We start from the raw sequence: 26,928 nt of genomic DNA, 5'->3' as shown, positions 1-26,928 counted from the left end.
CAGCCCCGTGATCCTCCCCAGATCTCAGAACTGGCACTTCTGGCTCTGAGATGGCACTGCCAGCCACTAACCCTAACACTTTGTGTTAACCCTGTCAGACTGTAGGCCTGGTTTTCTCCCCAAACAACGTTATTACAGATAAAATTCTAATTACAGCTGGAATTTCCTATCAACAATCATGTTACTTATAGAAAAGGTAATTGAAAAAACCCTGTGCTGTTTGTAAAGCAAATTTATTTGTAAGGATGCTTATAATGATAGATAAGAAGTGGCATTCAAAAGAACAGAAAAATATCCTGTTTATAGATTATGCTGAGATTGCTTCAGTAACCTAATTCTTCCCTCTGTTTGACTATTAATTAGGAATCAGTGGCATGTAAACTGTAGGTGCTGCAGCTCCAGGAGGCCGTGGGCAGGAGCTGGTCCCAGTTCCTCCTGTGGCTGCCAAGGAGCACTCAGCAACAGCTGTCCCTTGGTGAGCCATGCGTGGGTTACTCAGTGACAGCCTCCAAAATCCACATTCTTCCACCAGATGTAAAGCAGAGACTGTTTCATGCAAAGGGCTCCTGAGCCCCGCAGGCATGGGTGAGGGGTGGCTCAGCCCAGCAGGGTCACCCTTTCCTGGGGGCTCCAGACCCTCATGGGCTCCCTGTCAAAAGGGTCTCAGGCTGCAAACAAGCAAGTGGGTGTGCAGGAGTGCTGGCTGCCAACACCACCTGTGGAGCCTCAAGGGAACTTGGCACTTCTGGAAATGTACTGTTTGCTTAAATTTTGAAAAGCTGTATTAGATACCCAACCTTTAGTCTTCTCTTTTGGAAAATGGTCCTTGTTAGAGCTGTATTTTCTACCGAGGAACACCTACACTTGAGCTACTTGAATGTCACATTCAGCTACTTGGCAGTACGCTGTGGAAAATCACTGGCCTTGTGCTGTTGAGCCAAATGTAGACCTATTTGTATTTTTAAGGGAATTAGTATTCTTTTCTCAGTTTAAAACATTCCTATTACTCATAGTGAGTCAAATCCTGGCCCCATTTGGAGGGCTGTGCACAAATGGGCTGTGTGCACAAAGGAGCCTCATTGGGAGCCCTTTCCAAGCCCTCCATCCACCTGCCTTTTCCTCAGGGAAGGAGCACCTGCCTGCTGCCCTGGCAGCACAGTGAGATTGCTGCCCTGTCTCCATTCTCTGCTTTACTGCCCTCAGTTCCTCCCTCCTGCCTCGCAGGTGCTCGTGCTGCTGCACGGGTGGAGGAAAAGCACACCTACGTCCCTTGTGAGACAGGAACAGAATCACAGAGTCACACTGGGAAAGACACCCTGTGCCATGGGGCTGGGCAGAGCTGTGTGGGGCATCAGGTCAATAATACTGGGGCATTTCTCATGGGCTTGGCCTGCTCAGCACTGTTTGCATTTATTTAGAATGTAGGATGTCATGTGTCCTTAATCCATCACATCATAATGTAGGAGCTCTGTTGACAGTAACTGGATGCAGTTATTCTGGAAATGTGCTTTATTTTCCCCTTTAGGAAGGAGCCTGTGCCTTTCCAGCACCTCAGTGACGTTGGCTCTGTGCAGCTGGCACAGGGACATTAGTTCCACCCAAAGTCAGGGTGTTTGCATCACGGGGACCCTAATGAAATGGAGGTGTCCCTGCCCCTGGAGGAGGGGTGGAACAAGATGGGCCTTAAGGTCCCCTCCAGTCCAAAACATTCTAGGATTCTGTGATTTGGAGTATGATTGATGTACCACGGTTGGAAGAATATATGATTTTGGGGAAGTAATTCAGGTGGCTGAGGGGGAATTAAAACTTGAAGGAGGACACCTTCAACCTTAAAAATTATGATGTGACAATAACTACTTTAAGATTAATTTGGTGTGAGAATTGGAGTCAGATTATTTTTATATAAAATTAAACACATCTGTCTTGTACCAGGATATTTGCAGTCTGGCTCAGCCCTGGGCTGCTGTGCCCAGCCCTGGCTCCCCAGGCCAGCAGGGCCAGGAGCTCCTGGAGCATCTCAGTGCCCAGGGGAGGCTGAGGGAGCTGGGGGGGCTCAGCCTGGAGAGGAGCCCCAGAGAGAGAGAGGGGCTCGGCCCTGGTGACACTGGGTGACACTGGGTGCCCCTGGGTGACACTGGGTGACACTGGGTGACACTGGGTGTCCCTGGGTGACACTGGGTGACACTGGGTGACATTGGGTGTCCCAGGGTGACACTGGGTGACATTGGGTGACACTGGGAGCAGGGAGGGCTCTGAGCAGGGCCCAGCAGTGGCACCAGAGCCGGCACCAGAGCCAGCACCCGGACCCGGACCCGAACTCACACCCACACCCGAACCCGAACCCAGACCCAAACCCAAACCCGAACCCCAGTCTTAACCCGAATCCGAACCCGAACCCGCACCCGGACTCGAACCCGCGGCGCCGCGCCCGCTCCCGCCGTGTCCCCGCGTTGCCGGCAGGGGGCGCGCTGCGGGCGGCGGGCGGAAGTGACGCGCGGCCATTGCCGGTGCGGGCGCGGCCCCGCCCGCGCTCCTTTGTCAGCGGAGCCGCCGCCCGCGGCCGCCCCGGCCCCGCGGCCCGAGCGGGGCAGCGCCGAGCACGGCCCGCTCCGCCCGCCGCGTCCCGCCGCGTCCCGCCGCGTCCCGCCGGCCCAGCGGTGAGTGCCCCCGCCGCGCGCCGGTGCCGGTCAGGGAGGGCTCGTGGGAACGGCGCCCCGGGGCGCGGGTGCGGGCCGGGGGCGCGCCAGGGCCCCGCGGGGCTCGGGGCTCGGGGCTCGGGGCTCGGCATCGCCGGGGCTCTCCCTTTGCTCCGCCTTTCATGGGCTCGGCCGTTCCTGGCCGCTGGAGCTCACTGGGGCTGCCGGGCCGGTGCGGCTCGCCCGGGGGAGGCGCGGCGCGCTGCGAGCCCCGCGGCGGGCAGGGGGCGGCGCGGCCAAAGCCCCTGTGCCCCTCATCTGCCGCGGCTGCGGGTCCTGAGCCCGCCGGTGCCCGCGGCCAGCCCGGCTGGGACCGGGGCGGGATGGGCACGGCATGGGGACAGGTCCGGGACAGGACGGGGGCAGGATCGGGAGCAGGATCCCTGGCGGATCCCTGCAGGATCGGGACAGGATCCCTGCAGGATCGGGGCAGGATCCCTGGCGGATCCCTGCAGGATCGGGACAGGATCCCCGGCGGATCCCTGCAGGATCGGGGCAGGATCCCTGCAGGATCGGGAGAGGATCCCTGCAGGATCGGGACAGGATCCCCGGCGGATCCCTGGCGGATCCCTGCAGGATCGGGGCAGGATCCCTGCTGCAGCAGGCACCGCTCAGCTGTGCGCGTTAACCTGAGGCTCTGAGCGCACAAGCTGCCCTGTGAAATCTGCGCCAGGGACAGTAGGGGAAGCTGCCCAGGCAGCCTTTCCATCTCTCTACAAGTGCTAAAATAACTTGTTTCTAGCAGTGCTTTTACATAAATGGAAACTCAGCCGCTTTATTTTCCAGTAATTGAGAGGGCAGTCCACCTTCAGCAGGCTCTCAGAGAGCTGGGGTTCCTGTGGTGTGCTGGAGGCACCTCAGGATGATGTTATGGTGGGAACTTCCAGGTTCTGGACTGGCTGCAGAACTGACACGTTTGTACAAAACCACTTTTTAAAACGAGGCATTGAGCTCTCGGAACAGCACAGATTCTTTTTCCGAATCCTATGTGTTTTTATGGTCCTCATTGAAGTCCATCTCAGCTTCTCCTTGAAGAAGGCTCCTGTCGCTATAGCAGTTAGCACAAATCTATTTTTAAACTTTCACTTTTCTTTTGTTTCCTGTAATACGATCTTTGCCGTGGTGCTTATACTCATCTTCAGAGGGACAGTGGTGACCTGGAATGCAGCAGGCACTTTGCAAATGCTCTGCGAGCCCTGTCCTTGAAGGGCTGGAGCTGTTTGAAGAGTGCTGGGGTGCCTTGCAATTGAAATGGGAATGCTGCAGTCCTGGCTCTGCAGAGCTCTCAAGTGCACGCTGGGGCCTTTGATGGCCCAAACTTTATTTTTTGAGGAGGAGGAGGTGTTAGAGGTCTGTTTTAAGAGAAGAAAAAGTTCCTGTGTGCCCTGTGCTGTCCCCAGGAGGTGCTAAGTGTGCGCGGTGGTTGCAGAGCGTTGCCTTCCCCGGGATTTGTTTGCCGGGTAAGAGCTGGTTCCTGCTTCAGGGGCTGGCTGTGTGCTCCTGGCTGCAGCTCTGCCTGACCCTGGCCTCACACTGAGCGAGGGCTGTGCTCTCTTCTGTCTGCATGTTGGGACAGACGGTAAGGTCTGCTGCTGTGATTTAATTCATGCCTCAGCCTCCTCGGTTTGTAAATAATCAGCTCTTACAGGCCTAAACCATGGCTAGTACAGAATTTTATCAGGCGAGGCTGTTATTTAAATTAAACAACCGGAGCGGAAAAAAACCCGTTATGTGTTTTTACTTTTAAGTCTTACAATGTGTCGCAAAGTTTCAAGCTGGGAAAAGGAAATCCTCCTGACCTGGTGCTGATGGCATTTCCAGAGGTGTTGCCTAAGTTCCACTGCCCAGGAACCGTTGTTAACTGGGGTTTTGTATGATTTATGAGGAAATAAATTTGAAAAATTATTTATTAGGAAAATGTTTTAGTTGCAGAGCTGTTGAGTTTGCTGCCTCGTGTTTCTGCTGTGTAGAGAATAGGATGGCTGTGTTAGTTACTGACAAAATGAGATTAGTGTGTGCAGAGGTTCAGCCTCGCCCTCCAGCACCACTCAGAAAGTGATTTTGGCCATATTGTGTTCCTGGGGCTTGCAATTCAACATGCTTTGAGATGTGAGAATTTATTGTATGCCTTAGTAGCTGAATGTTTGATATTCTGGTGATTGTTCACGCTCTTAACACGTATGAAAGCTGTTGCATTCTTTGTGCTGAGGTGACCTGCTGAAGATCACCTCTAACACTGAGTAGAAAGATCCTTTTGCAGGGGAATGCAAGTGTGTGGAGGAGCTGAGGTGAAAGGGGAGGGCTAAATATAGCCATTTCCTGCAGAACTTATCTGCTTTTGAGGCTGGCTTTCCAAATGGAACTGGTGTCTTCCAAGCCCTCCGTGAGGGTAGGAAGGGAACATGGGCGGGGGAAAGAACACCCGTGGGGTGTTGTGAGTGGGTTGTGTTTGTGGTTTTTGTTTTTTCCAGCCAGCTGGTACTCTGAAGTCATGCTTAAATTTAATGAAAGCCCGATGCTAAAATAGGATCTAGGGACAGCCGTTGTGAAATAATTAGGCACCCGTTCAGCCCTTCTTGTCCCTGCCAAAAAAAAAGCTACTTGCATTCACTTACATTCTTGGTATTGGAACTCTCAAATGGGCATCTTGGTGCCTGCTCTGGTGTGTATGGACAGGTTAAAAATCTGTCCCACTCACCTGTGCAGCTGTCAGGGGCTACAGCAGATTGCAGTGGTGGTGCTGAGTGCTCTGTGGGCTCGTGGGTGTCACAGGGGTGGGTGGCAGGCTGGCCTCAGCCAGTCCTGGCTTAGGGATGGATTAGTTTCTGTAGAACCTCAGGGCAGTCAAGGCTGGCAGAGTTTGAGAGCACCTTAGTTACAGAGATGCTATCAAAATCCTCCCCTTTGAGCACTGCTGTGGACAAGTTCTGTGGCCGCATGTAAGGCAATTATATCCTGTTCATGCCTGTAAAAATCAAGAATGGTGGTCGTTTGTAGCAGTGTTGGAAAGCTGAATTCACAAGTGTTTGAAAACTGTTTTGGGGTCATAAGTTTGTAAAATGTTGTTGGCTACAAAATTTATGGAATTCCGTGGAAATGCTTGTGAGAAATTCCTTTTTTCCCCCACTATGTTTGCAGCCAAAGCACAGTTTTAGAGTAAGGCTTTCAAAGGCACAGAAGTGCAGCCAATAACAGTGAGTGGTTGTAGTGCAGTAGTTTTCTGTTGGACCCTGAGTTTGCATGTGACCCAGTCTCAGGTGATGGTAATCCCCTCCTTAACATGTGGTCTGCTGGAATTGTGTGTGTAGGGTGCCCTGCAGAGTGATTTGCATCTGTAGATTGAGGCTGTTGAGAACACACCCAAGCTTCTGCTCTGGAGAGAAGATGCACAGAGAAGGAGCTGTGGTTATGGAGCAGCACTGGAGCACAGCTTTGCCTGAGCTGCATGGGCTGCTGTTTCTGGAGGGGTGTGCTGCAGTGCAGTGGGTACCCAGCTGTTCTCTGCACTGCAGGCACAGGTGCTGCTGTGTGTGCTGCTTCAGGTGCTGCTGTTCCCTGGGAGGCAGAGCTGACCTCATGGCTCATCTGTCTGCTCCTGGCACTCAGCATCAGGTGCAGCTCCGTGTGCCAGGGCTCTTGGATGCTTCCTGCCTCTCTGCAGTGCCTCACCTTGCTGCTGCTGTGCCCAGCAGTGTGCCAGGGCTCCCTGGGCACAGCAGTCTCTGCTGACAGCCTGCTTTGCATTCCTGCTGTGCCACAGCTCTCAGATCCCCCAGGTCGAGGTCCCTCATCCCAAGGGATGGAGTTCTGGTTGAGCACAAAGGCGTTGAGAGTCCCTGAGCAGCTGGGATAATCAATGCCCTTCAGCTCCATGGTTTCTTCAAGCTTGGGACCTGTTTTAGTTTTACAGGACGTTGGCTCAGCCTGGTTTTGCAAGTCTGGGTGAGGTGGTGTGTAAATAAACTGACTTGCTAAGGGGGGAAATGCTTGAAAGGAAATACTATTGAGATCTTAAAGTCACAGTTGACATGAGAAAATGGGAAGGTAATTCCTTATTACCTCTTAGGTAATTCCATATTGTGTAAGAAATGGGGAATAGTGGGGGTGATCAATTGTCAGCAGCTTTACAATGAAAATGGTGTGGTGCCTGGTGAAGCTATAGACTGATGGTGGTGGGATATTCAGGAGACATTCTTTTGAGGAACTGTTGGATCTGTTGGTAAGCCTGTGGGGGGCCAGTGAATGCAGTGACTCAGATGTAGTTTTGGGCTTGGCAATTTACCTCTGACTGGGAGCTGTGGGGTTGGGGGCAGAGGGGGTGGAAGAATGACCCTTTTGTGCTGTGTCCTTTTGCTTTTTCCTGTGCACCTCTTCTGCAGTCAGGTTATTGCAGGTTGGAGGTGTGTGTTGTTGGTTGTTCCTCCCTTTGGTGTGCACAGGCAGTTCAGTGGTTCTCACCCAAAAAGTCCTGTTGCCACGGCATCCCCCCTTCTGAAACACTGCTGGAGGGTCAGACCAAGTCACTGTTCCCTGCCTGTGATGCTGCTGGAAAGATGGGTCTGAAAGTGTCTGGAGCTCGTTGTAGAGTAACTCCAGTCTGCTTTAGGGAAAGGAAGGCTCTGGCTTTGTTAAGAAAAGCTTATTAAAACCAAGACCTCCAGTTTGGTGATTGTCCAAGGCTGCCTTTGGAGTCATTTGTGTTGTCTGAAATAACCAAGATGGAAATAGAAGATTGTGAGGGGGATCACCAAAATCTGTTATCTGGGCCGTTTCACAGAAGATTTGTTGCTGCAACACTTAACCCTCTGCGGTGAGTGCCTGGAATGTTCCTTCTCAGCATGCAGAAGCTGGTGATCCTGTGGAGTGGGAACTGGAAGGAGCACTTGTTCCTTGTCTCCCAGAGCAGCCGTAGTGAGCTGTGCTCACCGGAGGTCGGGACTTTCTGGTTCTGAGTGCAAGCCTCACCTGTGCTAATGAGCTGCAGCAGAGAGGCCAGCAAGCACCTCTTGTAACTGCAGCTCTGGTGTTTGCCTGGCGAGGATCCTGCAACAGCCTCACCACTGCCTGTGGCTCAGGGGAGCTCGGGGCTGCCAGGGGCTGCTGTGGGGTCTGGGAGCTGCTGCTCCTGTTCCTACAGCTCCAGCAGCTCCTGCAGCCCTCCCCGGGGTGCTCGGGGTTCCTGTCTCTGAGCTCTGGGGCACTGGGGGTTCCTGGCTCTGGGGCACTGGGGGTTCCTGGCTCTGGAGCACTGGGGGTTCCTGGCTCTGAGCTCTCGGGGTTCCTGGCTCTGAGCTCTCGGGGTTCCTGGCTCTGGGGCACTGGGGGTTCCTGGCTCTGAGCACTGGAGGTTCCTGGCTCTGAGCTCTCGGGGTTCCTGGCTCTGAGCTCTCGGGGTTCCTGGCTCTGGGGCACTGGGGGTTCCTGGCTCTGGGGCACTGGGGGTTCCTGGCTCTGAGCTCTCGGGGTTCCTGGCTCTGAGCACTGGGGGTTCCTGGCTCTGGGGCACTGGGGGTTCCTGGCTCTGGGGCACTGGGGGTTCCTGGCTCTGAGCCCTGGGGGTTCCTGGCTCTGGGGCAGTGGGGGTTCCTGGCTCTGAGCACTGGGGGTTCCTGGCTCTGGAGCACTGGGGGTTCCTGGCTCTGGGGCACTGGGGGTTCCTGGCTCTGAGCACTGGGGGTTCCTGGCTCTGGAGCATTCAGGGTTCCTGGCTCTGGAGCACTGGGGGTTCCTGGCTCTGAGCACTGGGGGTTCCTGGCTCTGGAGCATTCAGGGTTCCTTGCTCTGGAGCATTGGTGGTTCTTGGCTCTGAGCACTGGGGGTTCCTGGCTCTGGGGCACTGGGGGTTCCTGGCTCTGGAGCATTCAGGGTTCCTGGCTCTGAGCACTGGAGGTTCCTGGCTCTGAGCACTGGGGGTTCCTGGCTCTGGAGCATTCGGGGTTCCTGGCTCTGGGGCATTGGTGGTTCTTGGCTCTGATCTCTCAGGGTTCCTGGCTCTGGAGCATTCGGGGTTCCTGGCTCTCAGCTCTGAGCACGTGGGGCGGTGATTGCACAAACCTTTCTGCCAGCTGCTCATGGCAGGGGAGTAAATCCTGCTTCTCCTCCTCCATGTGCTGCTCTTTCTTCTGGTTGGCATCTCTGGCCGTGTGGTGCCATGGGTATGGCTTTCATTTGGTTAAAACTTAGTCTGCCTTTGCCAGGTTACCTCTAACCTGGGTTAATTCCAGTTGTTTTTGCTGTGGCTGAGGAGTCTGTGGGGTGTGAGTGTCCAGCAGATGCAGGGGGCTCGGGGTGTGTTTTGAAGGTGGTGCCTGGCTGCAGTGCCCCATGGGCTGTTGTTGTGCCTTGGCCCGATGGAGCTGCTGTGCTCTGCTCCAGGGGCAGCTCCTGCAGCTTTCCCTGCTGCTGCCGTGCTCCTGCTCTGCCTGTGACTGCAGCACCTGCTCACACACGTTCTGGAGGCCCCCGTGCCTGCCTGCCCTCCCTGCTCTGCAGGATGGTGCCCAGCAGTGCCAGCAGTGGCCAGCCTGTGCCCAGCAGTGCCAGCAGTGGCCAGCCTGTGCCCAGCAGTGCCCAGCCTGTGCCCAGCAGTGCCAGCAGTGGCCAGCCTGTGGCCAGCCTGTGCCCAGCAGTGCCCAGCCTGTGGCCAGCGGTGCCCAGCCTGTGCCCAGCAGTGCCAGCAGTGGCCAGCCTGTGGCCAGCCTGTGCCCAGCAGTGGCCAGCCTGTGCCCAGCCTGTGGCCAGCAGTGCCCAGCCTGTGCCCAGCAGTGCCAGCGGTGCCCAGCCTGTGCCCAGCAGTGCCAGCAGTGGCCAGCCTGTGCCCAGCAGTGGCCAGTCTGTGCCCAGCAGTGGCCAGCCTGTGGCCAGCAGTGGCCAGTCTGTGCCCAGTCTGTGCCCAGCAGTGGCCAGCCTGTGCCCAGCAGTGGCCAGCCTGTGGCCAGCCTGTGGCCAGCAGTGGCCAGCCTGTGGCCAGCAGTGGCCAGTCTGTGCCCAGTCTGTGCCCAGCAGTGGCCAGCCTGTGCCAAGCCTGTGCCCAGCAGTGGCCAGTCTGTGCCCAGCAGTGGCCAGTCTGTGCCCAGCAGTGGCCAGCCTGTGCCAAGCCTGTGCCCAGCAGTGCCCAGCCTGTGCCCAGCAGTGGCCAGCCTGTGGCCAGCAGTGCCCAGCAGTGGCTAGCAGTGCCCAGCAGTGGCCAGCAGTGGCCAGCCTGTGCCCAGCAGTGGCCAGCAATGGCCAGAGCTGCCCCTGCTGCTCAGCTTGCTGGGGTGGGTGATCTCCTCTGCTGTCAGGTGCTGGAGCCAGGTACAAGAGATGAGAGCAAAATCTCCCTAGGAACAAATGTAAAATTAAACAAAATGCGTGTTTGTATTAGTCAGCCTAAACCAGACTCAGCTATTTAGGGCTCTCCATTGCAGTAAACTTGTCTCTTGTATTTGTGTGGGAGGACTACAACAATTAAAGTCATTTTAAGGATGAATCTGAAAAGTGAAAACAAAATGAAAAGATAATGGTTTGGCTTAAGAGAATAGGAATTGTATTATAATACTCCTGTGTTAGAAAAGAGATAGCAATAACCAACCTGCAGTATCACCTAAGAGCCATGTCCATACTGCATGTCCCTACTACACATTAAAACTCTTTTTGACTTCTTAAGAAGTAATATATATTTTTTTATACTTTTTAATCCATTAAGTTGCAGCCCTTACTGCTGCTGGAGTGAACTGCCTGCTGCAGTTGTGGGTAGCAGCCTGTAGAGCATTGACTTTGATGGCATGGGCTGGGCAAATCCCAGGTTGCTGTGATAAACAACATAGAGAATAAAATTTTTCTGTTCCCCAGAAGCTGCTAAATAGAACTTAACTGGCAAAAAAGATAAAAAGATATAACAATATGTGCACAGCATAGTAAATGTGAGTGGAACCAGTGGATTATTCCATCTGGTTTGGGGATCAGGAGGATGATCTGGCAGTGGAGTTTGTGGCAGTCAGTCTTGTAGGATTGCATTTGTGTTACTCCTTATTTTCTGTTGTCAGAACAAAAACAGCTACAACTTGCAGTGCACCAGTCTGAGTGTTAAATTAGCAAATTCCTATCTCCTTAGGAGTGGAATTGCAATAGGTTGTGCATTTAAAAAAAGAAGACTATTTTTAATTTGACTTGTAAATACTGGCTCAAGTTAAATGAAAAAAAAGAGCATTTGAGATATACCCTTAGCACATGGAAAAAGTGGTGATCCTTGTGCATTAAAAAAACACCACAACAAAATGGGGGGTTGTGTTCTATTGATGATTACAATAGAAAAAGTAAATGCTTGGAAGACTTAGGAAATTATTTTCTGGACATGCATTCTTAGATATTGAGCGTTGATCTAAGTAACTTTTATTCCAGTTCCTTTATTTTTGGACTGAGTGGAGAAACCTGTTTAGATCCTGAGTCAGAATGAAATGATGAAGATGGAAATTGCCACACAGGCACCTTTTCACTGCCCCCGTTTTCCTTGCTGGTTTGGTTGGGGTGTGGGGCTGTCAGTGCCATGTGCTGCTGGGTCCCCTTGGTGTGCTGTGCTGCAGCTGGGCTGGGCAGTGCTGAGACCCCCTCTGGGCTCATTTAGCACCCAGGTTGCACCTTCCAGTGCTGCACAACTGCAGCCTGTCTGTCCAGAAGAGACCTTCAGGCTATTTCAGGTTGTTTCAGGCTAGTTCAGGCTATTTCAGACTATTTCAGGTTGTTTCAGGTTATTTCAGGCTATTTCAGGTTGTATCAGGTTGTTTCAGGTTGTTTCAGGCTGTTTAGGCTGTTTCAGGGCTGTTTCAGGCTGTTTCAGGCTGTTTCAGGTTGTTCCAAGCTGTTTCAGGCTGTTTCAGGTTGTTTCAGGCTGTTTCAGGCTGTTTCAGGTTGTTTCAGGCTGTTTAGGCTGTTTCAGGTTGTTTCAGATTGTTTCAGGCTGTTCCGAGCTGTTTAGGCTATTTCAGGTTGTTTCAGGCTGTTTCAGGCTATTTCAGGCTATTTCAGGTTGTTTCAGGCTGTTTGAGTCTGTTTCAGACTGTTTCAGGTTGTTTCAGGCTGTTTGAGGCTGTTTCAGGATATTTCAGGCTGTTTCAGGCTGTTCCAGGTTGTTCCAGGCTGTTTCAGGCTGTTCCAGGCTGTTTCAAGTTGTTCCAGGCTGTTTCAGGTTATTTCAGATTGTTTCAGGCTGTTCCAAGCTGTTTCAGGTTGTTTCAGGCTGTTTCAGGTTGTTTCAGGCTGTTTCAGGCTGTTTCAGGTTGTTTCAGGCTGTTTCAGGCTATTTCAGATTGTTTCAGGCAGTTCCAAGCTGTTTCAGGTTGTTTCAGGCTGTTTCAGGCTATTTCAGATTGTTTCAGGCTGTTCCAAGCTGTTTCAGGCTGTTTCAGGCTGTTTCAGGCTGTTTCAGGCTGTTTCAGGCTGTTTCAGGCTGTTTTCAGGCTGTTTCAGATTGTTCCAAGCTGTTCCAAGCTGTTTCAGGCTGTTTCAGGCTGTTTCAGGTTGTTTCAGGCTGTTTCAGGTTGTTTCAGGTTGTTTCAGGCTGTTCCAGGTTGTTTCAGGCTGTTTCAGGCTGTTTCAGGCTGTTTCAGGCTGTTTCAGGCTGTTTCAGGCTGTTCCAAGCTGTTTCAGGCTGTTCCAGGCTGTTTCAGATTGTTTCAGGCTGTTCCAAGCTGTTTCAGGCTGTTCCAGGCTGTTTCAGATTGTTTCAGGCTGTTCCGAGCTGTTTCAGGCTGTTCCAGGCTGTTTCAGGCTGTTCCAGGCTGTTTCAGATTCTTTCAGGCTGTTCCAAGCTGTTTCAGGCTGTTTCAGGCTGTTTCAGGCTGTTTCAGGCTGTTTCAGGCTGTTTCAGGCTGTTCCAAGCTGTTTCAGGCTGTTTCAGGCTGTTTCAGGCTGTTTCAGGCTGTTTCAGGCTGTTTCAGATTGTTTCAGGCTGTTTCAGGCTGTTTCAGGCTGGTTTTGGGCTGTTTCAGGCTGTTCCAGGCTGTTTCAGGCTGTTTAGGCTGTTTCAGGCTGTTTTCAGGCTGTTTCAGGCTGTTCCAGGCTGTTTCAGGCTGTTTCAGGTTGTTTCAGGCTGTTTCAGGTTGTTTCAGGCTGTTTCAGGTTGTTTCAGGCTGTTTAGGCTGTTTCAGGCTGTTTCAGGCTGTTCCAGGCTGTTCAGGCTGTTCAGGCTGTTTCAGGCTGTTCCAAGGCGTTCCAGGGCGTTCCAGGCTGTTCCAGCTGTTTCAGGCTGTTCCAGGCTGTTCCAGGTTGTTCCAGGCTGTTCCAGGCTGTTCCAGGCTGTTCCAGGCTGTTTCAGATTGTTTCAGGCTGTTTCAGGCTGTTTCAGGCTGTTTCAGGCTGTTTCAGGCTGTTCCAGGCTGTTCCAGATTGTTTCAGGCTGTTCCAGGCTGTTCCAGGCTGTTTCAGATTGTTTCAGGCTGTTTCAGGCTGTTTCAGGTTGTTCCAGGCTGTTTCAGGCTGTTCCAGATTGTTTCAGGCTGTTTAGGCTGTTTCAGGCTGTTTCAGGCTGTTTCAGGCTGTTCCAAGCTGTTTCAGGCTGTTTCAGGCTGTTCCAGGCTATTTCAAGTTGTTTCAGGCTGTTTCAGGCTGTTTCAGGCTGTTTCAGGCTGTTCCAAGCTGTTTCAGGCTGTTCCAGGCTGTTTCAGACTGTTTCAGGTTGCTGGCGCAGGGTGCTGCTCGGCAGGGTGGGCTGTGCTCCCCACCTGTGTGCTGTGCAGGTGGCTCCTTGCTCTTTGCCCCTTCTCTGTTCTCATGCATCCTGCCCTGGCCTTTTGGGCACTTCTTCAGTTCCTGGGCAGCTCTTGGCTTTTGCTCTCCCACATTCTCTGGTTGTCAGTCGGGCCTTTACAAATGTGCCAGAAATGCCACGTAGACACTTTAGTGTGTTTGTGGACCTGGCATGTTTGCATCAGCCTCCAGAAGAGAATAATCTGAGTAACATGTCCCAGCTTGCTGAAACAATAGGGTGTTTTTTGTGTCTTGGTGTGGGTATTTTACACATTTGTAAGACTCATGTCATACCTCTGAAGCAAACCTGGGCATGGTTGGTCTGCAAAACCTGTTCTGAAATCTAAACCTCTTTATTCTCTTCCCTCCATACCTCCAGCTTCCTTATGACACAAGTGGTATTTTGAAGAGTGAATCAATATGACTGTTCCTAAATTATGGAAATAAAAACCTAAGCACCATCAGAAGTCTGAAAGACAGACGGTATTTCCATTCCTGATGCAAAAGTGGCATGTTTTAATGACTGGAAAAGTCTTTGACTTCATCTTTTTGGTTGAGATTTGATCCTGGACATTTAGACCTTCAGAGAAAATATGTATTGGACTTTCATGTGGAACAGTGTCCAGGATTGTGAAGGAACTTTATCTTGTTTCTCCATTAGGAAAGCCAGAATGCCAGGCAGTGAGGAGCCAGCACAACAAACTGGATTTTGAAGCTCAGTTTTCTTACACAGTTCCTGGAATCTCTGGTAAGGAGTTGGTGTTCCTGAGGCTGCAGTGCAATTTTATGCCTTGTGTAACAAAGGATCTGTGAGGAGTAAAACCTACTTTATTTCCAGTCTGGGGATTTGTAAAACTTTGACATGCAGCCCAATTATAATTATGTTGGTTTAGTTCCCAAAGTGGACGCTCTTTATTCTAAAAGAGGCCCTACTGTGTGGAACCAGGAGTATTGAAGGCCCTGAAGTGTTGGTGTTTGAATGGTTTTGGCTTAGCTTTAAGATAAATATCTCCTGGATCTGGAGCTCGGGGGAGTGGGCTAAAGCAAATGGAAAAGGGGAATTAGCTGGAAGCTGTTCCACAAGGCTGGGTCCATAGAGCCCCAGCTCAGCAGATGCAGGCAGAAAAAGGCTTTTGGAGAGCTCAGTTGTGTTTGGAGCCTGGTGAGAGGTGGGTGCCATTCAGAGGCTGCTGTTCCTCTGCACAGGGTTCTGTTCTCACTGCTCTGGCTCTGCAGCATCAGTCTTTGTGGCCACTGCAGGTTTCCTGCAAGTGCTGCACTGCTCCCACAAGGAGCAGTGAGACCCACTCCTGGCAGCTTTGGAAAGGCTGCAGAGTTTGTCTCCTGCTGCTTGAGGGTTCTTTTGGGACCTGAGTGAAAGCATCTACAGGTTCTCTTTCTGAAGACAGAGATTGTCAGTTTTTCCTGTCTGTGCTGGAAACCTGTAAAGAGGAGAACGTGTGCTTCTTCAGGGGTGTGTGTGCCACAGGGTGACTGAGCAGAACAAGTCCTCCTTTTTCTGGGGAGGGAAGGGGCCTCACCTGGAGCTTCTGGCCACCTCCTAGGGGGAATCCACGTGCCTGTGAGCTGGAAGTGGCCCTGGCTCTGCAGGGTTTGTGGGGTGAAGAGCCCCTGTGCTGGGGGTGGAGGTGGTCTGTGCTGTTGGGTGTCCTGCAGGAGGGTCTGGAGAACCAGGATGGTGTTTGGGCCCTGTTACAGACACAGGTAACAGTCAGGGGTGAGTGTGAAAGGGGGACACTCAGGGACACTTTCTGGGACTCCATCAGAGGAGGGAATGGCGAGGGGCCAGGCATGTGGCCGAGTGTCCCTGACAGTGAGTGACTGCTTGTCAGCTGCCAATTGCTGTGTTCACCTCTGCACACGCTGCCTGTGCTGGCAGTGTGCATAGAGCAGTGGCTGGAAGCACATCAGGCAGGTCTGGGGTTGCCTGCCTTCTTCTGGTGGCCACAGCTCACTCCTGGCACCATGGCAAGGTCCTTGCTGGCAAGTCAGGAGAGGTGATGGCCAAGGATTGCTGTGTCTGCCTTGGGATGGCCGTGCCTGAGGAGCTCCCAGGGACACAGCTGAGTCTCACAGGGTGGGACTGTGGCTGTTACAGCTTCTCCTGGTAGGCAGCATGAGGGCTCTGCTCCTGGTGTGCAGGGTCAGCACAGCCCTTTGGGGTCTGGGACCCTCCCTGGGGCTCTGCTCCTGGTGTGCAGGGTCAGCACAGCCCTTTGGGGTCTGGGACCCTCCCTGGGGCTCTGCTCCTGGTGTGCAGGGTCAGCACAGCCCTTTGGGGTCTGGGACCCTCCCTGGGGCTCTGCTCCTGGTGTGCAGGGTCAGCACAGCCCTTTGGGGTCTGGGACCCTCCCTGGGGCTCTGCTCCAGGTGTGCAGGGTCAGCACAGCCCTTTGGGGTCTGGGACCCTCTCTGGGGCTCTGCTCCTGGTGTGCAGGGTCAGCACAGCCCTTTGGGGTCTGGGACCCTCTCTGGGGCTCTGCTCCAGGTGTGCAGGGTCAGCACAGCCCTTTGGGGTCTGGGACCCTCCCTGGGGCTCAGAGCACAGACAGCCTTTGGGGTCTGCTCTGCCTGGGACCCTCCTCACGGGCTCACCCAGCAGCAGTAAATGTTTCTGGAAAAGGTTGGTTCTGAAGTGCTGGCCAGTGTGAGCATGAAGGGAAGTGAACCCAAACCAAAGGCACAAACTGTATTTCCTTCTTGTAAATGAAGTCTCTGAGGGGTTGGTGTGCCAGCAGTGGGAAAGGATACCAAATGTGAGGGGTTTTTTTTCCAAGTTCTGAAATATTCTTCCAAAAATCTTAGGGCTTTTTTGACATGATTGATCTTGTTTCAGTCCCACAGGTGTGTTTGGTTGTATGTGAAAGAGGGAGTTTTCTGAACTTGAGTTCATAGAGGCATATTAATTAAAAAATGAATGTTGGACAAGCTGAAAACACTTGCATGTCATAGTTGTTTGAAAGATGTCTGTAAGTGTGTTCTTGGTGCTGCTTGCAGGTTTGACCCAAATGGTTCTTAGGACCACAGCTGAAGGGAAAAATTGCTTGTTGTGTTTCCTTCTTGCTGGGAGATAATCCTGGGTGGAGAGGCCACAGTAGCCTCTGTGTGAAGAAGCAAACCAAACCAAAGCTGGTATGGCCAGTGTGAGTTAGAGCTGAGATGGAGCTGGCTTTTCTGGTGTAGTAGCTGGTCACTGTGTTGAGACACCAAGGAGATATTTGGGCATCTGATCTTAGAGAGATTCTGTTAATTCTCTGATCTTGAAAGGCTACTTTCTTACAAAACAAACAACTCACAAAGAACATGTAAAATGTTTAAATACAGTAAAGAAACATAAAACATGCAAAAAAAGAAGAAAGCATCTGATTTTATTCTGGATTAAGAACTAGCAAGCTAAAACTTGGAGCTTTTTGGAAAGATTTGAGGAATTGATGAGATTTTCAGTGCTGAGCTGACCCACCCCTGAAGGTTGTGCAGAAGTAGGCGGCGCCTTCGGGGTTGTGTGTCTGGAGTGTAAAAGTTAAAATTACTTTAAATGGCTGAGCTGTTTTGGGTTTAATTAAATTTGTGTTTTTGTTTACTTGTTTTTCATAAAAAACCCACAGTAAATGCTAAATAAAGTTTGTTAAATGCTCAGCCCGGCTGCAGCATGAGTGGTTTAAAGGTGATTAAACTCTCCCTCCCAGTCTGACATGCCAGAGATCTTTAGACTGTTGAGATTTCACTGCCGTGGTGGTGGGGGCATGCCCAGGGGCTCCAGAGGCTGATCCAGGAGCTGAGGAGCCCTGCCCAGGGCACCCAGACAGGCTCAGCTGCCTCTGGTCAGCTCAGCTGGGGAGCTGCACGTCCTTGGGACGCTGATGGGGCCTCACCGCCTGAAACCTTGGGAGCTTTTCCTGTGTAATTAGCTCCGTGCAAGCCTGATTTCCAATTAAAAATAAACTTTAAAATATTGTATTTATAAGAGTGAATAATCAAAACAAATATATCCTTTTCCATAAAAAATGTGGACCTGAGTTTCTGGGTGTTGGAGTAGAGGGATGGAGAGGGAATGGTCTTTAAAGACTGTATTTAGTTAGTCTTAACAAGATGTTCATTTGTCTTCAACAGCAATTGAACCTTTCTTAGAAAAGAACAAAAATAACATCTAGAATTGGTTATTTAGATGGTACTCAACTTACTAACTTAAATCACCTTGATCGACTTGGAAGCATTTAAATGCACACCAAAACCTGAAATGAATATTCCACACGTACAAATGTTTTGAAAACTTCAGGTAACCAGGTAAAAATCCAAGTGTGTGGGTTGTGGGGGGATTTTTTGTTTTGTTTGTTCTAATCCTTGAATGCTTCTGCTCGCCCAGTTGCTCAGTTGGTTTATTTTCATTCCTGTCGCTGTTCTCCTGCGTGGTGCAGAGCAGGCTCTGTCCCGAGCAGGTCGGTGCTCATGCAGTGCAATCTCCCTGCATTGCTGCTGCATTCCCTGCTGCTGAGGCACTGAGGTGCTTTGCTGGGAGCAGCCCGTGCAGCCTGGCTGGGATTTTGGCTGGCCAGGGGTTGGTGTGTCCCAGGAGCCGTGCAGAGCTGCACGGTGCTCTGCCTTGTCCAGCCCTCCCTGGAATTGCCAGTCGCCGCAGGATTGCTTTGGAGCTGTTTGATTTCTCTGCAGCCCTGCTGTGGGAACTCGGAGTTTGGGGTTTGTTTTGTGGCTTGTTCTGCCTGCTGTGACCTGGTACCTCTGTCACGGTGCACTGACATCTCGGGCCTGCATGGGTGACAGGAGTGTTCAAACATCTGCTGCCCTCTGCTCCTCATGGGGGCAGGTGAGCTCAGGCTGAGGTGATTTGTTCAGATGCAGCCACGGGGACATTGGTGTTGCCAGCAGATTGCAGACAGGACCTGCCTCTGGGTGTGTGGGGTGGGACAGTGGCAGGACTGCAGGGCAGGGAGCACTGAGAGCTGCAGGGGCACGTGGGGTTTATGGCTGCTGGAGGAGGTGATGAGCATTGCAGGCCCAAAAATAGGTGTCTGTCTGAGCAGCTGTGGGTGAGGAGTCATCTCTGAGCAGAGCTCTCGGCCAGAGCTGGGCTGGTGCTCGCAGGGTTTCTGGCAGTGTGTGTTTGTATCAGTAGGTCAGTATTAACTGGTGCCCACAACCCTTGGCTTCCCCAAATGATCCTTCGAGGAGCTTGGAGTGAGTGGAAATGATCATGGTGTTGAGAATGGGAACAGAAAAAGACAAACTCAAAGTGCTTTTGTTGGTTAAATAGTTTTGCCATGTAACTTGTGTGGGTAGCTCCAGTTCAGTTTCCTGCATTGCCATGAATGGGTATTGGGAGAATGCTGCTGCAGTGCTCTTGGAATTCAGGGAAATCCTAGGCTGAGCAGATTCTGTTTGACTGCATAAGTGTCTCTTCATGAGAAACAAACTCAGCCAACAACCAAGTTCACACAGTGGCGACTCAGTGGTGTTAGCTTCAAGCTCTGCTAGCCCAGGCTGTGATTGTCTTTGTTCTGGGAGGCATGAGGAGTGCTGGATGCTCTGTGCTGAGGATGGTGAGAGGGACATGCAGCAAGTCCTTGCCATCAGAACACAGTGGGGCAGGTGAGCCCAAAGCTCTGGTGCAGAGAGCTCAGCCTGTTTGTGGGGAATGTCCCAGACAAAGATCAGCAGGGGTGGCTTCTGTGTTCAGCTCACACTGTCGAGGGAGTTCATATTGTTCAGTCAGTTCTGGAGCTTTTGGAGATGATTTCGTAATTCCTGTGTTTTCCAGCCTACTGTCAGAAAAGTAGTGTATTAAAAGCACTGATACAGAATTAGTTTGTTCAGCTCAGAGCTTTTTGTTGGCTGGCAGTGCTCAGCTTCCTTTGGATCCTGGGGACCCGCAGGGACAGGGCTGGTGTCGCTGCTGCTGAGTCCCATTGGTGAGAGTAATCCTGCTTTTTGGAGAGGAGATGGCTAATGTGTGAGTAGGTACCTTGTGAAGAAGCAACAGCTGGGTGCAAAAAAATCTGGGTGAAAAATCTGTAAAACATGACTAATTTCTGAGTGTTGCATTGAGTTTCTGCCTGTATTCAGCAGCAAATTCCCATTTTGAGCTTATGCTGCTGTTGGTGCCCTGGAGCTGGCATGAGCTGTGTTTGAGCTGATGGTCATTGCTATGAGACTGTCACAGCTCTGCTGCAATGTGGGCTTGGCTCTGTCCTTGCATTGCAGCACCCATTCCCTTCAGCAGAGCTGTTTTAATTGGGTTCCACTCTGTGTTATGTTAAAGCTCTGATGCCGGGCACAGAAACCCGTGACACCTTTTTTGTCTGTTGCTGAAAACATACACTTCATTCTGCTTTGGCCATTCAGCTGGGTTTTCCAGGACTGAAAACAGTGCTGGGATTGGCAGCAGCGTGGCAGCTCCCTGCAGGGGCCGTGGTCAGGGGCTGGGAAATGGGAACTGCTGCTCTGTCAGCCTGGGCTGCTTAGCAGGCAGCAGCGTGGCCCGGGAAGGGCTGTCCTGCAGCCTGGGTGCCCTGCAGCAGCTCTGAGTGCTCAGGGACAGCCAGCTGGGCCCTGCAGGAGCATCGTGGCTGGGGAGAGGCCGGCAGAGCCCGGCTGTGTCACTGGGCAGAGAATAACCACCAGTCATGGCTTCTGGTAATTAACTACTAAGAGTTAAATAAATGTTGTTGGAAAAACTAGTCTGTGTTTGTTTGGCACGTCTCTCCCCAGCCCAGGCTGGTGCTAGTTGGTGCACGCTCCACTGCTGAGCCTGTCTGCAGCGTGGTTTTATGTTTTCCATCTGTATTGATTTTCATGATTCATTGACCATGATCTAAGCAAAAAGCACACTTAAATGACACTGGAGACAGCTGTCTGTTAAAGCAGGACCTTTATGTAGTCTGAAATGGCGCCAGGTTTTTCTTCCATTACTTTATCAAGTAACACACACCAGTAATATTCTTTGTTTAATTTCCTTTTCTAGGTCACTGGTATGTCACCCCTCTTTTGTGTAAGCAGCAGATGGTAAATTCTTACTCTAAACTCTCGTATCGCTTTTGCTGCTGTTATTTTTCTGATAATCATTTGAGGTTGTTCTGAATGGAAGGGGCCTTACATTGTGTTTGGGAGTCTCTGTGAAGGACTCTGTTCTTCTCCCTGGGGAGCTGTTTTGGAAGGTACGTGTGGGAAGTCCAGATAAAGGCAGAAACGTTTAAAGCTTAGGAAGCTGATGTGTAGCTTTTTCCAGTTATAATCTGTCTCTCTTTGTATGGCAAGCTGAAGTTCCAGATGTTGTTTTGGCTTGGAGATAGTGGGTAGGGGAAAAATAAGCATTCTGATGTTCACAGAGTCAGGCTGTCTGGATGTGAGCTGACAGGAAAAGGGAGAGATAAACCTTCATTAATGGTGTGTGCAGTGTCCCTGGAAAGCAGTGCCTGGTGCCAGCTGAGGGCTGGGGCCACCAGTGGCCCTGGGCACTGAGCCTGTGGGGAGCTGGGCTGCCTTTGGCCCCCTTCTGCTGGTAAAGTGAATTATTGCCCTCTTGGGTGCTGCCTGCCTCAGCAGCTGTCTGGGCTTTGGGGATGCAGGGCTGAGGCTGCTGGCCAAACATGCTTTTGGGCTCAGGAGGCTCTTACCTGCCTTGGGCTCTGTCTGGGAGCACCAGGGCATCTTTTGAGGCTTTCCCTGCCAGCAGCTCCATTTATTGGGAGTTGCAGAGTGGTTTGTGCCCGTGTGTGCTGCATTTCTCCTGGGGGGACTAAGCTGCAGCCCCTGTTCTGGTGTATGGCAGACCTGCCAATCCTGGAATGTGGGCATGGAGTCTCAGCCACCTTCCAGTGAGGGACCAAGGGCAATCCACCCTCAAGAAAGGGTGCTGAAATGCATGGTAGGAGTGTGCTGGCCAGAAAAGGGATTTCCTGGATTAGTCCATACATTGTGTGTGAAGTCTGTCCATTTTCTGTGTTATATTAGATACAGGGATATACTGTGTCCTGTGTCTCTCATACCTGTTTATCCTGTCAGGTGTATTTGTAAAATGTATGAGCAGATTATTTTTAATTAATCACTGAAGTTCTGCTGACTTCCTCCTTAATCTTTGCTTTTTCCCTCTCTCATTACTGGGTCTGGGAGGTAACAGTTATGTCAGTGGCCCATCCCTGCTGTGGTGCAGCCCTCTGGGGCTCTGTGGCCTGGGAGAGCAGTTCTGCTGAGAATGCTCAGCTTGCTGCCTTCGTGCTGTGGGCTAGAAGGGAGCAGTGCAGGCTGAGGCACAGAGCAGCTGCTGCAGCCCTGGTGTCTGAGGCCCTTGTGTTTGCTGCTTGGAGCTGGGATGAGCCTGTCCTGGGTGAGTGACTGGGGCCAGGGTCTGGGCAGGCAGAGAGGGGGCAGAGCAGGGGATCCTTGGAGCACCACACAGCTGGCAGCACACTCAGGTTGGGCTGGTTTCACCCTCTTTGCCCTTGCTTTGGTCTCCCAAGTGGAGAGTGAGTGTGGAGCTGGCTGGGCAGCTGTGGTGGTGTGTGCATCACCTGGGAGCCCAGAAATGCCCTCCTGGAGCCCAGGTGGGCTGGGATGGGCAGGAGGCAGAGGGGAGCTGGGTGGGAGCTGCCCTGGTGTGCCCACATTCCTCACCCTGCCCCAGGCAGCACTGGGCTGTCTTGCTCCTGTGGTTCATGACTCAGGCCAAGCCCAGATGTGTTCATGCCTGGTCTGGCCTGTTTTCTGAGAATAATTTTGGATGCCTCAGTCCATTTTATTGTGGTTTTCTTAGTGTCTAGTCCAGCTGAAGTTCAGATGATTCCTGGCCTAATTGAATGCTCACAGGCAGACATGGCTTTCCCTCTGCAGCTGTGTTCCTGCTAACTTCAGAGCACTTGCAATTAGAGCCACACTGGTGAGAACCTGGGGTAGGGTTTTGATGATGCTTTTTTTTTTTTTTTTTTTTTTTTAGAGGAAAGAGTGAGCATGAAACCCAGAAGAGTCTGTGTTGTGCCCAGAAGATGAGTGAAAATGCTGAAGGTTTCTGTAAAGTCAGATTTGGCCTTGTTGAGCAACCTTGCTTTCCATTTTCACTGAGCAGTGAGTGGTAGGGATATAGAAGCCTTTATTTACTGACTTGGACCTTTCATTCAGCATTATCTGGCTGACAGTTACTATCCAGAGTATCCAAAGTTTATTTCCTTGTGCCTTTGACATTGCATTAGTGCTTTTTGACCCTTTGTAGGAAGAGTTTGTAGAACAGGTTATTTGTGGGACACACATTCATTCAGTCCTTTAGCTTGAGTTTTCCTCTGAGGAGAATGGCTTGATGTTGTTGGAAGAAGAGTGGAGGAGTTGGCTGCTCTGTGTGAGTGCTGCCTGGTGTCCTGTTCAGGAGGATCCCTTCCTCCATCCCAGCCTGTTTGGGTGTTTGTTGTGTTCAGGAGCAGTGGTGAGGGTGGTGTTTGTCTCTCTGTGCTCAGAGTGTTGCATTCCCTCATGCATGCTCTGCAGGTGTGCACCCTGCAGACAGCCAGTGGATGTGTCACAGCTCCCTGGAACTGGGGGTGTGCTTCATTCCAGCCCTGCTGGGTGTGCTGCACATCTGCAGGCTGTGCACAGCTGCAGGGCCAGGCTGCTCAGACAGAGCTGAGCTTTCACTGCACATCTGCAGGCTGCTCAAAGAGAGCTGAGCTTTCACTGCACATCTGCAGAGCCAGGCTGCTCAAACAGAGCTGAGCTTTCACTGCACTGCACATCTGCAGGCTGTGCACAGCTGCAGAGCCAGGCTGTTCTAACAGAGCTGAGCTTTCACTGCACTGCACATCTGCAGGCTGTGCACAGCTGCAGGGCCAGGCTGCTCAGACAGAGCTGAGCTTTCACTGCACATCTGCAGGCTGCTCAAAGAGAGCTGAGCTTTCACTGCACTGCACATCTGCAGAGACAGGCTGCTCAAAGAGAGCTGAGCTTTCGCTGCACTGCATATCTGCAGGCTGTGCACAGCTGCAGGGCCAGGCTGCTCAGACAGAGCTGAGCTTTCACTGCACTGCACATCTGCAGGCTGCTCAAACAGAGCTGAGCTTTCACTGTGCTGCACATCTGCAGGCTGCTCAAAGAGAGCTGAGCTTTCACTGCGCTGCACATCTGCAGGCTGCTCAAAGAGAGCTGAGCTTTCACTGTGCTGCACATCTGCAGGCTGCTCAAACAGAGCTTGAGCTTTCACTGTGCTGCACATCTGCAGCTGGGTGTGTGTGAGCTCAGCCACATGAATTCAGCTCTTAAACATGGATGGGACTGGCTGCTTTTGGCTCCTGCAGCAGCAATTAAACCAGAAGTCTGTATGAATCTGTGGAATGGTTTTCTGAAGGTCTGCATGTACAGTTGGGTTTGGCAAGGCCGTGTGAGATGTGTGAGTTTGGCAGCATACAGCTAAATAGGTGCAAAGGGAATACTTGAAACAGCTCTGGATATAAGTGTCAGAATTGTGTATAATTGTGATACAAATGGTGTGTGGAGAGGTGACTGTGCCTGCTGGCTGGACTGAGGGGTGCAGGCACTGATGGGCATCTGTGGTGGGGAGCCCCTGTGCCAGGAGGGACACGGGTCTGCCTGAGAGGTCACAGTGTACACCTCTGTAACAGGAGTGAGGAGTGCCAGGACAAAGTGATTTGTGACGTTCTCCAGCAGTTTTGGGACACAGGCTTGAATGCTGGATGGCTCAGTGCCCCAGGTGAGACTGGCACAGGTAGGTGTGAGTGAGACAGAGACCTGTGACACCTCCCAAAGGCTCAGGTGAGAAAGGGACAGCCTGCAGGATGCTTTGAGAGAACAGGGTAGAGCTGTGAACTGCAGCACTGGGTTTAATGCTGCTGGTGTGGAAGAGCAGAAGTAACACTGGAGGGTGCAAGGATGGAGAGAAGCCTGGGCTGGTCTTCACCTTCATTCCTCTTGGTGATGAGTGCCCCTCCCTGTTGTTGCTGCATTTCCTGGGGCTCTGGTCACCCCTGCTCCCCATGTCCCTTTGCACAGTGCTGGTGGGAGAAGCTGCACCTGGGCTGGGACAGGACCTGCTTTCTTTGTGTCTTGGATTTAAGAACAGAATTATGTGGCTCTGGCCTGCCCAAACAAGCAAGACCAAACTGTGGAACAGTACTGCTAAAAGTCTGGGGTGGTATAACCTCTGAACATTTGCCTCTCTCATGCAGCAGGGTGTTCCTTCTTCGTGGGATTGCTAATTGCACTCGGTTTTCTGGACTCCAGAGCAATAGTTACTGAAATGCTCTGCTGGGAGGAAATGCTGTTTCATGCCTCTGTGTCTCTGGAGTGTCAGGGCTGCTGCTCCCAGGCTGATTGCTCTATAAATGTTGGTGCCTTTTCTTTGGCTGGCTGAGGCCAGGAGCAGTCCAGCTGGGAGTGGGGTGCAGAGTGACTTTTCCATGTCCCTTGGCCTTTCTGCCTGGGTGCAGCCCATCTCTCCTAGGAATGCTGCTCTAATCCCAGTGTGATCCCTCAGCAGTGAGCCTGAGGTGTGAAGCCAGGCTGCCCTGCTCTCTCTGCCATGCTGCTGTGTTCCTCTCCCTGCCCTGCTCAGCTTTATAGGTTTATATATACACACAAATAAAAACACATGTATGTTTAAGGTATTTCCATCTTTGATGGTTCTATTTTAGCTAGTGGCTGGTTTGCTGTGTCGTGATGCCCTTGTATTATTCTGACAATGCAATGAAATTAATTAAAAAAAAAGTTTTGGCTAATTTTTCAAATTACCCCAAACTGCACTCAGAGAAGGGTGCTTGGGCTAAAGGGCAGAAATAGAATATTCTGGCAGTGATGATCCTGTGAAAATAACTCTGGAGGTCCAGGTTTACCCAGGGCAAATTGCAGAATCTCGCTGGGATTATTGATGTGCAAATGAGGGTCCTCCTGCAGTGAAATGTCAGCACAGCTGCGGGTCACTGGGCAGTGCTGGGGCCAAGGGAGCCTCTCTCAGCTTGGCTGAGTGATCTGTCCCGACAGGCAGGACTGTGAATAAAGAGCATTTGCACCTCTCTGGGTCCCTGCATGTGTGAAAACACACCGGGACTAGGGAGGTGCTGCTTCATTAATGCATGTGTAGGAACTGGAGGCATTGTTGTCCTGCAGCAGGGCGTGCCCGGTGGGAGATGGTCTCTAAAAGCTGTGCACACCATCAGAGCCAGGCTCCTCTGCAACCCAGAATAAAGAAATGGGAATTTAAAATCTGTGTGAAGGAAAACAGGGAAAACCAAGGGGAAAAAACAAAACCAAAAAACAAACCAGCTCTTTTTTCATTATTTTTGATTTTTAAGAAAAAAATAGGATTTTGTTGGTGATAACCTAGCCAAAGATTTGTTTTTGGAAATGCTTGTTTTGGTTGGCTGGAGTGTTCTGCAGGAACTCTGAACAGGCGAGCTGTGTAATGTTTAACTAGTTACTAAAAAGCATTAGAAAATGATTAGCAGTCAGTGATCTCATGCAGACTGTGGGCTCAGCTGTCTGGGGTTCTGCTTGAGATTGCAGCACAGCCCTCTGGCAGAGCTGAGTTTGTCTGGGGAGCAGGGCTGATGTTCTGCTTCCATTTCACTGTGGGGTGCTGGCTCTGGGGTATTGGGGAGCAGGGCTGATGTTCTGCTTCCATTTCACTGTGGGGTGCTGGCTCTGGGGTATTGGGGAGCAGGGCTGATGTTCTGCTTTCATTTCACTGTGGGGTGCTGGCTCTGGGGTATTGGGGAGCAGGCTGATGTTCTGCTTCCATTTCACTGTGGGGTGCTGGCTCTGGGGTATTGGGGAGCAGGGCTGATGTTCTGCTTTCATTTCACTGTGGGGTGCTGGCTCTGGGGTATTGGGGAGCAGGGCTGATGTTCTGCTTTCATTTCACTGTGGGGTGCTGGCTCTGGGGTATTGGGGAGCAGGGCTGATGTTCTGCTTTCATTTCACTGTGGGGTGCTGGCTCTGGGGTATTGGGGAGCAGGGCTGATGCTCTGCTTTCACACCATTAGAGATATTATCAGAACATGGTGTCTTTGCAGGGAGAACCATTCCAGGGGAGAATTGTGGCAGGATGGGCAGTGCCAGGCAGCCTGTGCCAAGGCTGGATAACTCTTTTCATGAAGGGATTTTCCCCAGCATGCATCCTGAACCTGCCCTGGTACAGCTTGATGCCATTTCCTCTTGTCATGTCCCTGTTCCCTGGGAGCAGGCTGTGTTTATTTTTAAGAACAAGGGGTTGAATCTTTGTGAGCCTGTCAGAGTTACTGACTGGGAAAACCTTCCAGGACACTTTACTCTGTGTAGTTGCCTTTCACGTGGTGGTTTTGTTCTTACTCAGCAGTGCTGTGATTTTGCTTTGTACACAAGCACAGAAGAACCAGCATGCCATCCTTCACTCTGTGTTTGCAGCCACTTGAATACAAGACATTTGGTCTTTCTGGGTGGCACTTTGACACATTTTTGGAGCTGTGTAGCGTGGATGTGTGCCTTGTGCCTTTGCAGGTGG

At 51.7% G+C, this 26,928-nt stretch overlaps 1 protein-coding gene across 4 annotated transcripts in view; it reads left to right on the top strand.

Moving 5' to 3' along the window:
* The first annotated feature begins 2,500 nt into the window (after nucleotides 1-2,500).
* ACVR1 (activin A receptor type 1) overlaps nucleotides 2,501-26,928 on the top strand; it is a 43,994-nt gene continuing 19,566 nt past the window's right edge. The window contains exons 1-2 of one of the 4 annotated variants that reach the window (XM_079310434.1): nucleotides 2,501-2,657; nucleotides 26,832-26,924. In XM_079310434.1, coding sequence (XP_079166560.1) covers nucleotides 26,902-26,924 — 23 coding nt within the window. In that variant the 5' untranslated portion in view covers nucleotides 2,501-2,657; nucleotides 26,832-26,901. Of the gene's footprint in view, nucleotides 2,681-26,831; nucleotides 26,925-26,928 lie in introns of all 4 variants that reach the window. The other 3 variants (XM_079310433.1, XM_079310436.1, XM_079310435.1) reach the window with 3 other exon arrangements.

This window comes from Erithacus rubecula, assembly GCF_903797595.1.
Source record: "Erithacus rubecula genome assembly, chromosome: 8".
Classification (NCBI taxonomy): Eukaryota; Metazoa; Chordata; class Aves; order Passeriformes; family Muscicapidae; genus Erithacus; species Erithacus rubecula.
The sequence above is the reverse complement of the archived record's forward strand: the minus strand, read 5'-3'. Positions and strand labels throughout refer to the sequence as shown.